General features: G+C 47.7%; 1 protein-coding gene across 1 annotated transcript in view; it reads left to right on the top strand.

The window, feature by feature from the left end:
• Window positions 1–14,343, top strand: part of LOC142596520 (SH2 domain-containing adapter protein B-like) — a 124,136-nt gene that overhangs the window by 74,129 nt on the left and 35,664 nt on the right. Inside the window, exon 3 of the mRNA XM_075725666.1 lies at window positions 13,295–13,510. Within this exon, the coding sequence (XP_075581781.1) occupies window positions 13,295–13,510 (216 nt within the window). The remainder of the gene's footprint in view (window positions 1–13,294; window positions 13,511–14,343) is intronic.

Here is a 14,343-nt window from a genome sequence, read left to right as displayed (position 1 = left end):
CCGGGTCCTGCACTTCGGTCACAACAACCCCATGCAACGCTACAGGCTTGGGGAAGAGTGGCTGGAAAGCTGCCTGGCTGAAAAGGACCTGGGGGTGTTGGTCGACAGCTGGCTGAACATGAGCCAGCAGTGTGCCCAGGTGGCCAAGAAGGCCAACAGCATCCTGGCTTGTATCAGGAATAGTGTGGCCAGCAGGAGCAGGGAGGTGATTGTCCCCCTCTACTCGGCGCTGGGGAGGCCGCACCTGGAATACTGTGTCCAGTTTTGGGCCCCTCACTACAAGAAGGACATTGAGGTGCTGGAGCGTGTCCAGAGAAGGGCAACGAAGCTGGTGAAGGGTCTGGAGCACAGGCCTTATGAGGAGCGGCTGAGGGAACTGGGGTTGTTTACTGTGGAGACGAGGAGGCTGAGGGGAGACCTTATCGCTCTCTACAACTACCTGAAAGGAGGTTGTAGTGAGGTGGGTGTTGGTCTCTTCTCCCAAGTAGCTAGCGATAGGACGAGAGGAAATGGGCTCAAGCTGCACCAGGGGAGGTTTAGACTGGATATTAGGAAAAATTTCTTCGCAGAAATGGTAGTCAAGCATTGGAATAAGCTGCCCAGAGAGGTGGTGGCGTCCCCATCCCTGGAAGCGTTCAAAAAACGGGTAGACGTGGCACTTTGGGACATGGTTTAGTGGGCATGGTGGTGTTGGGTTGATGGTTGGACTGATGATCTTAGAGGTCCTTCCCAACCTTAATGATTCCTAGTTTTTACTTTCATTAAAAAATAATCCAGCCACCAAGCCAGGAAACATGAAATTATTACTCTACCCTTAATTGGTTTAGTGGTGGACTTGGTAGTGTTAGGTTAATGGTTGGACTGGATGATTTTAAAGGTCTTTTCCAACCTAAACGATTCTATGGTTCTATGATTCTATGACCTTAACATCCTCCTTAAATTGTGGGACACAGAACTGCACACAGTACTCAAGGTGAGACCGCACCAACACTGAATACAGCAGGATAATCACCTCTTTTCGTCAACTGGTTATGCTGTGTTTGATGCACCCCAGGATGGGTTTGCCCTCTTGGCTGCCAGGGCACACTGCTGACTCCTATTGAGCCTGCTGTCACCCAGCACCCCCAGATCCCGTTCTGCAGGGCTGCTCTCCAGCCACTCCTCTCCCAGTCTATACTTGTTCCCAGCATTACTCTGTCCCAGGTGCAGAATCCAGATTTTGTTCTTTTACATTTCATGCCATTGACAATTGCCCAATGTTCCAATCTATCTAGATCCCTCTGCAAGGCCTCTTGTCCCTCAAGAGAGTCAACAGCACCTCCCAGTTTGGGATCATCAGCAAACTTGCTAATGGTGCATTCAACTCCTGCATCCAGATCACTGTTAAAAATATTGAACAGCACGGGCCCTAGAATTAAACCCTGAGGAACACCGCTGGTGACCGGTTACCAGCTAGATGTAGCCCCATTCACTACAGCCCTTTGAGGTCTGCCGTTCAGCCAGTTCTTCACCCAGCACACCATGTACCTGTTCATTTCACAGTTGGACAACTTGTCCAGAAGGATGCTGTGAGGGACAGTATCAAAAGCCTTACTAAAATCCAGAAAAACTACATCCACCGCCTTCCCTTCATCCACTAGGCGGGTGACCTCATCATAGAAGGAGATCAAATTGGTTAAAAAAGGACTTTCCCTTTGTGAATCCATGTTGACTGTGCCTGAGGATTGCATTATTCTTTAAATCCCTTTCAGTAGTATCCAGTATAATCTTCTCCATAATGTTTCCAGGTACTGAGGTTAGACTCACAGGTCTGTAGTTCCCTGGGTCTTCCCTCACGCCCTTCTTGTAAATTGGAATAACATTGGCTAGCTTCCAGTCAGCGGGGACCTCCCCAGACTCCCAAGACCTTTAGTAGATGATTGAGAAGGGTCCTGCCGTAACATCTGCTAGCTCCTTCTGTAAAGCCTTCGACACAGTCCCCCCCAGCCCAAGAGGAGGAGAGGACGTGGCTGGCTGTGCTTGCGTGTGATGTGGGTCCTGCGTGTGGGTGCTGCTAATGGCAGCGCCTTGTCTGTGGCAGCCTGTGTGACTGCCCACATCAGTGTCTTCTGGGTGTGGGTGTGTCTCTTGCTCGCTCTCTGGGACATGTGGTCAGCTTCGCTACTGGTTGAACTTGCAACCGGGAAAGCGGCAGCCATACCCCTCAGCCTGGGCAGAGACCCCAGGTCCCTGGGGCAGCAGGCTGGGCTCCAGTGGCTGGGCAGGAGGGTCCTGGGCTGGAGCGGCTGGGGGAGGCAGCTGCTCTTAACATCCCTTAACATTGGTCTCCTCTATCATTCCGGGAAAACTATATGCTAGCTTACGAGCTTGCATGATCAGGAACTCAGAAGATATCACTCTCCATGGGCGAGAAGTATCTTCAAACTCAATTCCGTTCACTCCCCTAGAGACTATGAGTGCTGAGGAATTACCAGTGCAGAGGAGCAAAATCCACTCCTGTTTTCACTTGTGTTTTCACAGAATCATAGAATGCTTTGGGTTGGAAGGGACCTTTAGAGGTCATCTAGCCCAACCCCCTGCAGTGAGCAGGGACAGCTTTAACCAGATCAGGTTGCTCAGAGCCCCATCCAACCTGACCTGGAATGTTTCCAGGGATGGGGCCTCCACTGCCTCTCTGGGCAACCTGTGCCAGTGCTTCACCACCCTCATTGTAAAAAATTTCTTCCTTATGTCTAGTCTAAATCTATTCTTCTTCAGTTTAAATCCATTATTCCTTGTTCTGTCACAACAGGCCTTGCTAAAAAGATTCTCCCCATCCTTCCTGTAGGCCCCCTTTAAGTACTGAAAGGCCGCAATAAGGTCTCCTCGCAGCCTTCTCTTCTCCAGGCTGAACAACCCCAACTCTCTCAGCTTGGCCTCGTAGGAGAGGTGCTCCAGCCCTCGGATCATTTTTGTGGCCCTCTTCTGGACCCACTCCAGCAGGTCCATGTCCTTCTTGTGCTGAGGGCCCCAGAGCTGGACGCAGTACTCCAGGTGGGGTCTCACCAGAGCAGAGTAGAGGGGCAGAATCCCCTCCCTCGACCTGCTGGCTACGCTTCTTTTGCTTTTCCCTTGTCCACTGATGCAGTCACTCCTTCATAGGAGTTTTGCAATTATTTAACTGACTCATGGAATAATCTTCATCTAAAATAACCACATTTCCATAAACTTGAGAATGAGCCAGGAATGAAGAACAAAGGACACTATTCCAGGCCTGACGGATACCACTGCAAATACCCTCAGGAGGGGAGGGGTCCCAACTGAAACAGTTAACTAACAACAGTCTGGACTTCAATAAATTGTCAGAAGCCAGGAAATCACTTAGGACTATAGTGTAGCTTCTCAAGGGTCATGACAAATGTTTGTGTAGTTGAGTGTTACAGATCCCCTGTGGCAAAAATAGTATAAACAAATAGCAAGTAAACAGTGAATGCAGAGGCAATTATACGTTTAGACTGTGACACAAAGATAAAAATCAGATAAGATTTCAGGAGGAACAAAATCTTGGCCTGTTACTCTTCAGGTCTCCAAGCTGCACACCTTTATTATAATAAATGAACATGTATTTGGCAAAAAGTAAATTATTTAGTCAGATAAATAATTGCAAAGCACGAGTAAAAACAGGAGTTTGAAGATAATTCTCACCCATGGAGAGTGATATTTTCTGAGTATATACAAGTATATACTTTAGGCACTTCCAGATCACTAGATTCACCTTTACCTACAGATCATAGAATCATAGAATATCTTGAGTTGGAAGGGACTCATAAGGATCATCGAGTCCAACTCCCTGCTCCTCGCAGGACTACCTGAAACTAAACCCTATGAATAAGACCATCGTCCAGACGCTCCTTGAACTCTGACAGGCTTGGTGCCGTGACCACTTCCCTGGGGAGCCTGTTCCAGTGACCGACCACCCTCTCAGTGAAGAACCTTTTCCCAGTGTCCAATCTGAACTTCCCCTGACGCAGCTTCATACCATTTCCTCGTGTCCTGTCGCTGGTCACCAGAGAGAGAGGAGATCAGCACCTCCCCCTCCGCTGCCCCTCAGCCTTCTCTTCTCCAAGCTGAACAAACCAAGTGACCTCAGCTGCTCCTCATAAGGCTTGCCCTTGAGGCCTTTCTCCATCTTGGTCGCCCTCCTCTGGACACACTCGAATAGTTTGATGTCCTTCTTATATTGAGGTGCACAAAACTGCACACAGTGCTCGAGGTGGGGCTGCACCAGTGCAGCGTAGAGTGGGACAATCACCTCCCTCGACCGGCTAGCGATGCTGTGCTCGATGCACCCCAGGACACGGTTGGCCCTTTCGGCTGCCAGGGCACACGGTTGACTCATATTCAACTTGCCATCAACCCAAACCCCCAGACCTCTTTCCGCGGGGCTGCTCTCCAGCCTCTCATCCCCCAATTTGTACATATAACCAAGATTACCCCCTCCCAGGTGCAGAATCCAGCACTTGCTCTTGTTAAATTTCATGCGGTTAGTGATTGCCCAGCTCCCTAGTCTATCCAGATCTCTCTGTAAGGCCTCTCTACCCTCGAGGGAGTCCACAGCTCCTCCTAATTTAGCATCATCAGTAAACTTATTTAATGCACATTCGATTCCTGCGCCCAGATCATTTATAAAAACATTAAAGAGCACTGGCCCTAAAATCAAGCCCTGGGATACCCCACTGGTGACTGACTGCCAGCCTAGTGTAACCCCATTTTCTACAACTCTTTGAGCCTGACCCATCAGCCAATTGTTCACCCATCGCATTATGGACTTGTCTAGCTGTGTGCTGGACATCTTGTCCAGAAGGATACTGTGAGGGACACTATCAAAAGCTTTGCTAAAATCCAAAACCCCACATCTACTGGCTTCCCTTGGTCAACTAGATGGGTGACCTTGTCATAAAAGGAAATTAAGTTGGTTAAGCAGGACTTTCCCCTCGTGAACCCGTGCTGGCTATGACCAATGACTGCGTTGTGTCTCAAGTGTTTTTCAGTAACTCCCAGAATAACCTTCTCCCTAATTTTACCAGGCACTGAAGTGAGACTGACAGGCCTGTAATTACCAGGGTCTTCCTTCTTACCCTTCTTGAAAACTGGGACAACATTTGCCAGCTTCCAGTCGACTGGGACCTCTCCAGACTCCCAAGACCGCTGAAAAATAATGGAGAGGGGTCCCGCAATAACACCAGCCAGCTCTTTCAGTACCCTGGGATGAATCCTATCGGGCCCCATAGACTTATGTGCATCCAGCTGGAGCAGCAAGTCTCGAACAAGTTCAGGGTCGGCTGGGAGTTTATCATCCCCCCAGTCACGGTCTTCCAACACAGGGCTCAGGGGGTCCCAGGGGCCATCATCGGTGTTGAAAGACAGAGGTGAAGGTGGCATTAAACTCCTCCGCTTTTTCTATGTCCCTATTTGTGAGGTGACCGACCTCGTCAAGTAAAGGACCAATGTTATCTCTGATCCTCCTTTTGCTGTTAGCGTATTTAAAAAAGCTGTTCCCTTACAATTTCAGTGTCCACAAATGGAAAGTCACTGTTCCCACACTCATGGTCCTCTGACTGAGGGGACTGGGGAGCCCAAGGTCTGTCAGTATTATTAAAGACTGAGGCAAAAAATGCAGTGAATGCCTCCGCTTTATCTTCATCCCTATTAATCAGGTGACCATTTTGAACAAGTATCGGTCCAATGTTTTCTTTAGACCTCCTCTTGCTATTAGCATACTTAAAAAAGCCCTTCTTGTTGTCTGACACAACACTGGCCAGTTTCAACTCTAATTGAGCTTTGGTCTTTTGTGTCTTCTCCCTGCATATATGAACCACGGCTCTGTAATCTTCCTGCGAAGCCTGACCTTGCTTCCAGAGATCATACAGGTTTTTCTTCCTGTTGAGCTCCACGAGGAGTTCCCTCTTCAGCCAAGCTGGTCTTCCGCCCCGCTTGCTTGACTTTCAACACAGTGGAATTGCCTGCTCCTGTGCTTTTAAAAGGTGGTTCTTAAAGTCTGACCAGCACTCGTGGACTCCTAAGCCCTCAAGAGCAGATTCCTAGGGGACTCTGCTAAATAGCTCCCTGAATAGCTTGAGGTTTACTCTCCTTAAGTCCAGGGTAGCAACTCTGCTGTCCTTTTTTCTCATTACAATGAAAATTTTAAACTCAACCATTTTGTGATCACTGTGGCCAAGACAGCCACCTACCATCACATCCCCCACGAGTCCTTCTCTATTCACAAACAGCAAGTCTAGGAGGGCATCTTTCCTAGTTGGCTCACTGAGTACCTGTGACAAGAAGTTATCTCCTACAAACTTCAAGAATTTCCAAGACCTGCTCGTCACAGCAGTATGGTATTCCCAGCTGACATCTGGGAAGTTGAAATCTCCCATAAGGACAAGGGCTACTGATTGAGAAATTTCTCCTAATTGCCTATAGAATAACTCATTGGTGTTTACATCCTGGCTGGGCGATGGGTAGTAGACACCCACTACACCATCTCCTTTGTTTTCCATCCCCCTAATCCTCACCCAGAGGCTCTCAACCACATCATCGCTAACTGTAAGGGCTGTACAATCAAACCTCTCCCTTACATACAGTGCAACTCCTCCACCTTGCCTGCCCTGCCTATCCCTCCTGAACAACCTGTAGCCCTCCATCCCAGCACTCCAGTCGTGGGACTCATTCCACCAAGTCTCGCTACTACCAATGATATTGTAGCTCTGGGAGATGACCAACGCTTCCAGTTCATCCTGTTTGTTTCTCATACTGCGTGTGTTGGTGTACAAACATTTCAGATACGCTCCTGAGCCCTCCGTGCTCCCAGGAGCAGTGTAAATGTTCCCACTAGGATTGCCACCCTCAGGCGATGCCATGCCAACCCTTGGCTTACCTACATGATCAGGGGAGTGGCAATGCACTGAGGAAAAGTAACTGTCAGTCAGGAGAAGCATTCAAATATGTGGGGGCAGCACAGACCTTCGGAGCTGGACACTGAACTCGCATCTCCCCAACTAGATCCAGCCACCTTTCACACAGGGTCCCAGCCCTCACAGTGACTTCACAGCTACCGGGGAATCCCCAGGTGGCCTCAGACTGCTACATACCATGTCCAAACTTGTGTCTCAATGAACTGAACATGCAAGCAGCTGCTGTTAGAAACCTATGGCTTCTCTGAATGCAAGGAAGGATTGTTAGAGCCATATCTGGGTGTCTGGTGAAGCCTCCCGAAAGCACTGCTCAGTTAAGTGAAGCCTAGACTACATCTACCCAGCTCTAACTAAATTAATCCAATATGTGCTGGAAAACAAAGAAGCACAGATGAACTTTGTTATGTTTGTTATACCCTTGCAACACATTTGCAGCAGGAGCCCAGAACGTGATAGAAACCCTAGTAACGACCACCTTAGATATGGAGAAAGTCAAAGACATTGGTCTAAGACTACATAATTGTTAAGGCCATTGATGGCTTATACTGACAATCTAAATTAGAAAGCAATAAATAGTGAAAAGAATACCTCCAGGGGGATAGATGGACACAATGACCTACACATTTGTCCAACACCATATAAAAGGCTGAGCTCAAGGTGGAACTGCTATGTGTAGGGGCCAGGCTGCCACTCAGGACTTGGACACATTGAGTGGTCCAAGTGTCCTGTTCCCCTGGGTCCATAGTACCAGACACAACTGGACCAGATGGACAGGGGCCTCGATTGGCATGAACGTGTCTGTATAGAGTGTGCATTAGAATAGAAATCACTACTATCCACCTGCTATACCCATCCTGCTTAGTAAATAAATTTTAAAGTATATGTAACTGAGTTGCATGGTTCTGTTCTTGCAGCTATCTCATCCCAATTTTCCCCCATGACAGTGGGCTGCAGGAGACAACAGGCCAATCCCTGCTCTATAAAAACCCCATCCTACAGTGAAGTTGATACATCTTCATGATCCATGTCCCCGCTCCAGCACTGTCCTGCCTTCCCATAACCAGACTGCAAGATGATTAAATAGTACTGGAACATCAACAAGTCCTTAAGCTATGTTACTTGACACTTTTGGGTGCACAGAGATAGTGAGCTCTGCTTTAAAGACAACTACCATGCCATTTCACTACAGGATAAAAAAAACCAGACACGAGTTCATACTCCTTGCACCATTTCTACAGTTGACATGCTAAGCAACAAGCCACCTTTACTTAAAGTGTGAATAATGTATCAGTTTCTACCTGTATGCTCTTCCTAAGCATTTAATTTCAGCCAGGTGATCAACATCACATTCACAAAACCTAAAAAGCCATCCCGCATTTCATAACAGTGTGTACTGCACATTCAAGGAGTCTTACAGGCTCTGATCCTCTCTAGCACTCTGTGGATTGCACATCCTTCAGGAGATAATGAACATCATCAATAATGCAGTTTCTGTGGCAAAGGAAAGCATGTAGCAGATCTAAACTCCTCACTTAACCAGCTAAGACAAAAATCTTGTTTAAGAAGCCCCTGAAAACTAACAGTTCCACCCATGGTCTGTGCAAGATCCCTGAACTTGCACAATCACTAACATGAAATTGTTACAGAATAATCTACTAGCCACATGCCATCTTTAAAAAGCCCTGTACACTCATTCTAAAACACACATAGAAGTGTGTGGTGGGTTGACCTTGGCTAACCACCAGGTGCCCACCAAGCTGCTCTATCACTCCCCCTCCACAGCTGGACAAGGGAGAGAAAATATGATGAAAGGTTCGTGGGTCAAGATAAGGACAGGGGGAGATCATTCACCAATTACCATCACGGGCAAACCAGACTCAACTTGGGGAAATTAATTTAATTTATTGCCAATCAAAAGTCAGAGTAGGATAATGAGAAATAATAACAAATCTTAAAACGCCTTCCTCCCACCCTCCCTTCTTCCCGGGCTCAACTTCACTCCTGACTTCTCTACCTCCTCCCCCCGAGCAGCGCAGGGGGATGGGGAATGGGGGTTGTGGTTAGTTCATCACACGTTGTCTCTGCCGCTCCTTCCTCCTCACACTCTTTCCCTGCTCCAGCGTGGGTTGCCTCCCACGGGAGACAGTCCTCCATGAACTTCTCCAACATGAGTCCTTCCTACGGGCTGCAGTTCTTCACAAACTGCTCCAGCGTGGGTCCTTTCCACAGGGTCACAAGTCCTGCTAGAAAACCTGCTCCAGCGTCAGCTCCTCTTCACGGGGCCACAGGCCCTGCCAGGAACCTGCTCCAGCGTGGGCTGTCCACAGGGTCACAGACTCCTTTGGGCTGCTCCACCTGCTCTGACGTGGGGTCCTCCATGGGCTGCAGGGGCACAGCCTGCCTCACCATGGTCTTCACAGCCTGCAGGGGAATCTCTGCTCCTGCGCCTGGAGTACCTCTTCCCCCTCCTTCTTCACTGACCTTGGTGTCTGCAGAGTTGTTTCTCTCACATATTCTCACTCCTCTCTCCCAGCTGCTGTTGCGCAGCAGTTTTTACCCCTTTCTTAAATATGTTGTCACAGAGCAGCTACCAATGTTGCTGATTGGCTCAGTCTTGGCCAGCCGAAACCAGGACACTGGGATAGAGTTAATTTTCTTCCTAGTAGTGGGCATAGTGCTGTGGTTTGGATTTAGGATGAGAATAATGTTGATAACACACTGATGCTTTAGTTGTTGCTGAGTACTGCTTATGCTAGTCAAGGACTTTTTCAGCTTCCCATGCTCTGCCAGGGGCACAAGAAGCTGGGAGGGGGCACAGCCAGAATAGTTGATCCAAACTGACCAAAGGGCTATTCCATACCATATGGCATCATGCTCAGTATATAAACTGGGGGGGGTTGGCCGGGGAGAGTGATCGCTGCTCGGGAACTGTCTGGGTATCAGTTAGCGGGTGGTGAGCAATTGCATTGTGCATCACTTGCTTTGTATATTATTATTACTGTTATTATTACATTGTTATTATTACTACTACTCTTTTACTTTATTTCATTTCAATTATTAAACTGTTCTTATCTCAACCCAGGAGTGTTTCTCACTCTTACTCCTCCGATTCTCTCCCCCATCCCACTGGGGCAGGGGGAGTGAGCGAGCGGCTGCGTGGTGCTTGGTTGCTGGCTGGGGTTAAACCACGACAATGAGTCTGTTTCACACATGACTGTAATTGGTGAGAATTCTCCCTCTCCTTTTCTTGACCAAGGAGCTTTTTCATCTTATTTCCTGACCTGAGGAGATGGAGTGAGTGAGTGGATTGGTGGGCACCTGGCAGCCAGCACACATTAATCCACCACAATATCACAACTGCAAGAAAGGTATTGAAGTGCTTCATATAGAAAGAAGAGAGATTTCCTGAAAATGGCTCTGGGCTACATGATCATGTTGCAGCCACATCACCATAGAATCATAGAATGATTTGGGTTGGAAGGGACCTTTAAAGATCATCTAGTTCCAACCCCCCTGCCATGGGCAGGGACATCTTTCACTCGATCAGGTTGCTTAAAGCCCCTTCCAACCTGACCTTGAACACTTCCAAAGATGAGGCATCCACAACTTCTCTGGGCAACCTGTTTTCCAGTGCCTCACCATCCTCGGCGTAAAAAATGTCTTCCTTATTTCCAACCTACGCCTACCCTCTTTCAGTTTAAAACCATCGCCCCTTGTCCTGTCACTACAGGCCTTGGTAAAAAGTCTCTCTCCATCATTCTGATAAGCCCCCTTTAAGTACGGAAAGGCTGCAATAAGGTCTCCTCGCAGCCTTCTCTTCTCCAGGCTGAACAACCCCAACTCTCTCAGCCTTTCTTCAGAAGAGAGGTGCTCCAGCCCTCTGATCATTTTTGTGGCCCTCCTCTGGACCCGCTCCAACAGGTCCATGTCTTTCTCATGCTGGAGGACCCAGAACTTGATGCAGTACTCCAGGTGGGGTCTAACAAGAGCAGAGTAGAGGGGGAAAATCACCTCCCTTGACCTGCTGGCCACACTTTTGATGCAGCTCAGGATGCGACTGGCTTTCTGGGCTGCAAGCGCACGTTGGCGGCTCATGTCCAATTTTTCACCCACCGGTATCCCCCAGTCCTTCTCTGCAGGACTGCTCTCAATCCATTCATCCCTCAGTCTGTATTGATATCGGGGATTGCTCCAAAACTAGGTGCAGGACCTTTCACTTGGCCTTGTGGAACTTCATGAAGTTCCCATGGGCCCACTCCTCAAGCCTGCCAAGGTCCCTCTGGATGGCATCCCTTCCCTCTAGAGCATCAGCTGCACCACTCAGCTTGGTGTCATCTGCAACCTTGCTGAGAGTGCACTTAATCCCACTATCTATGTCACTGATGAAGATATTAAATAGTATTGGTCCCAGTACTGAAAGTTTGCTCTTAAAGTTCAAACTGAAAGTTTGCTCTCCTAAAATTCAGGGTCTTAACTCTATTCTTCACCTGTCCCTTATCCCTTGAGATTGCGAATTCCACCAGGGCATGATCACTGCAGCCCAGGCTGCCACCAGTCTTGACCTCTCCAATTAGTTCATCTGTGTTGGTAAGCAACAGGTCTAGTAACGCTTCTCCTCTGGTCAGGCTGTCTACCACCTAGATTAAAAAGTTATCCTCGATACACTCCTAGAGTCTTCTGGACTGCATACAGCTTGCTGCGCTGCTTTTCCAGCAGATATCAGCGTGACTGAAATCCCCCTGCAGGATCAGGGCCTGTGAGCATGATGCTTCCGGTAGTTGAAGTAAGAACGCTCGTCTACAGGCTCCCCTTGATCAGGTGGCCTGTAGTTAACACCAACCACGAGGTTTCCTTTGTTTAGAAAAGCCCTTTTTGTTGTCCTTCACAGTGCTGGCCAGCTTGAACTCTAATCGAGCTTTGGCCGCACGAATTTTCTCCCTACAGTGGCAAACAGCATCTCTGTAGTCCTCCTGTGTCACCTGCCCATACACTTTCCTTTTCTGCCTAAGTTCTAGAAGAAGATCCCTGCTCATCCAAGCTGGCCTTCTACCCCACTTGCTTCTTCAGCTACAGCGTTTATAACTGAAAACCCTGGAGTGAATTTAAAGGTAAACTTCATGTGTTCCTTAATACTAAGGAAGTGGCTCCTTGTGAAGAGAGAGCCTCCGTCCTCTTTGTAGCCACCCTTTAAGTACTGGAATACTGTGATGAGGTCCCCCCTGAGCCTTCTCTTCTCCAAGGGAGAAAAGACCCAACTCTTTCAGTCTTTTATCATAGAGCAGGTTCTCCAGCCCTTTGATCATCTTCGTGGCCCTCCTTTGGACCCTTTCCAGTCTGTTTATGTCTTTCTTGAATTGTGGAGACTAGAACTGGACACAGTACTCCAGGTGCAGCCTGACATGCGCTGAGTAGAGTGGGATGATCACATCTTTATCTCTGCTAGTAATGCCCCTGTGGATGCAGCCCAGGATCCCATTTCCCTTTGTTGCTGCAGCAACGCACTGCTGACTCATGTTCAGCTTGTTGTCCACCAGGACCCCCGGGTCCCTTTCAGCAAGGCTGTTCCCCAGCCAGACAGATCCTAGCCTGTACCGGGCTCATTGGTTATGTTGTCCCAGGTGCAAGACCTTGCACTTGTCTTCGTTAAACTTCATACTGTTCTTGCTAGCCCACTCTTCCAGCCTGTCCAGGTCTCTCTGTAAGATGGCTTTCCCTTCTGATGTGTCCATCTCACCACCCAGTTTGGTGTCATCAGCAAACTTGGTGAGGGTGCTTTCAATCCCATCATCCAGATCATTTATGAAGATGTTGAACAGCATGGGGCTCAGTATCGATCCCTGGGGGGACCCACTTGTGACAGGCTGCCAACCTGAGTAAAAAAACATTGATCATTACCCTCTGATGATTGCCTGTTAGCCAATTTCCTACCCATCTCGCAGACCACCCATCCAGTCTGTATCTTGCCAGTTTGTCTGGGAGAAGGCTGTGGGAAACAGTGTCAAATGCTTTGCTGAATTCCAGGTAAACAGTATCCACTGCTCTCCCCATGTCAACAGAAAATTTTATTTTGTTGTAGAAGGCGATCAGGTTAGTCTGGAATGATTTTCCTTTGGTAAATCTGTTGGATTTGCTAAAATGTTGTGGTTTTTTTCTTAGCTAGAGTAACCACTGGTTCCTGCAAGTTACCAAATAAAAAGATTGAATTTAGAAGTCCTGTAGTAGCATGCTGTTTGTAGTAGTTGAATATTATGGAGTGCATGGAAGTTGAATACTCTAAAACTGTTACCTTCAATGATAAAACATGTTCAGTAGTCACACTGGTGCAATTTTCTCTCTTACAGCATTTCAGAGACAGGGGAGTGTGAAGTCCCAGCAGAAAAGCATGCAGCTCTATGACACACCCTATGAACCAGAAGACAATGGTATAGAATCAGATTCTGAAAGCGTAGTCAGTCAGCACTTACAAGAAAGTAAGTTGCCACAGGATGATGACAGACCTGCAGATGAATATGATCAGCCATGGGAGTGGAACAGAGTCACCATCCCAGCATTGGCAGGTAGGATTATTAGATCTCAGCTGTGAAACTTGTATTTATTGTACCCCTTGATGTGAATTAAACACGGTTTTGCTCAAGTATAAAGAGATTTAATGAACAATGCATTGGACAGAGTCCTACCACCTTAAGTGGTTCTACAAGGAGTCTGCAAAGATGCAACAGTTCATTCCTTATATACACTTACGCCAGCACCAATAGTATTGTTACAAGTCAATACTGTGGCATTTCTTATCAGCAAGGGAATCTACACTCCCTTATATGGAGTTGTTCCACCTCTGGCATTCCGGCTTCTATTGTTTAACCTGGTTCTGCAGTTGGGCCTTCTTGCCCACCACACCAGGTCATTCCTTGGTCTCAAATTATCATTGCTGAGCAGTTACAGTTTGAATTTCCCCTTCAAACTCTTTCACCACTAGCATTTGTACCCACTGTTAGGAGACTTTGAGCACTGTGTGTGAAGTTTGTTTGCTTGAGAAGAGCCTCTAAAAGACAAGTATGGATAGCCTTGAGTATCTGCTGAAGATATATGGAACACTGAAGTTTACTGTTCAGTGTTTCATCAGAACTCAGGAATTCATTCTGCGCTTGATTCACATTGCTCCCCTTCTGTTTTAACACACTTGATGCAAGATGAGGTGTTAATATCAGTGTGGCACTGTGATGAAAGATTCTAGGATCATAGGATAATTCAGGCTAGAAGCGATCTCAGGTCTCTAATCCAACCTCTTGCTCAAAGAAAGCTCATCTATGAGGTCAGACCAGATTACTTCAGGGCTTTATGCAGTTGGATCTTAAACCTCCAAGGATGGAGACTGCGCAACCTTTCTGGGAAA

Source organism: Pelecanus crispus, chromosome W, assembly GCF_030463565.1.
Source record: "Pelecanus crispus isolate bPelCri1 chromosome W, bPelCri1.pri, whole genome shotgun sequence".
NCBI lineage: Eukaryota > Metazoa > Chordata > Aves > Pelecaniformes > Pelecanidae > Pelecanus > Pelecanus crispus.
This window is presented reverse-complemented; position numbering and strand designations above follow the sequence as displayed.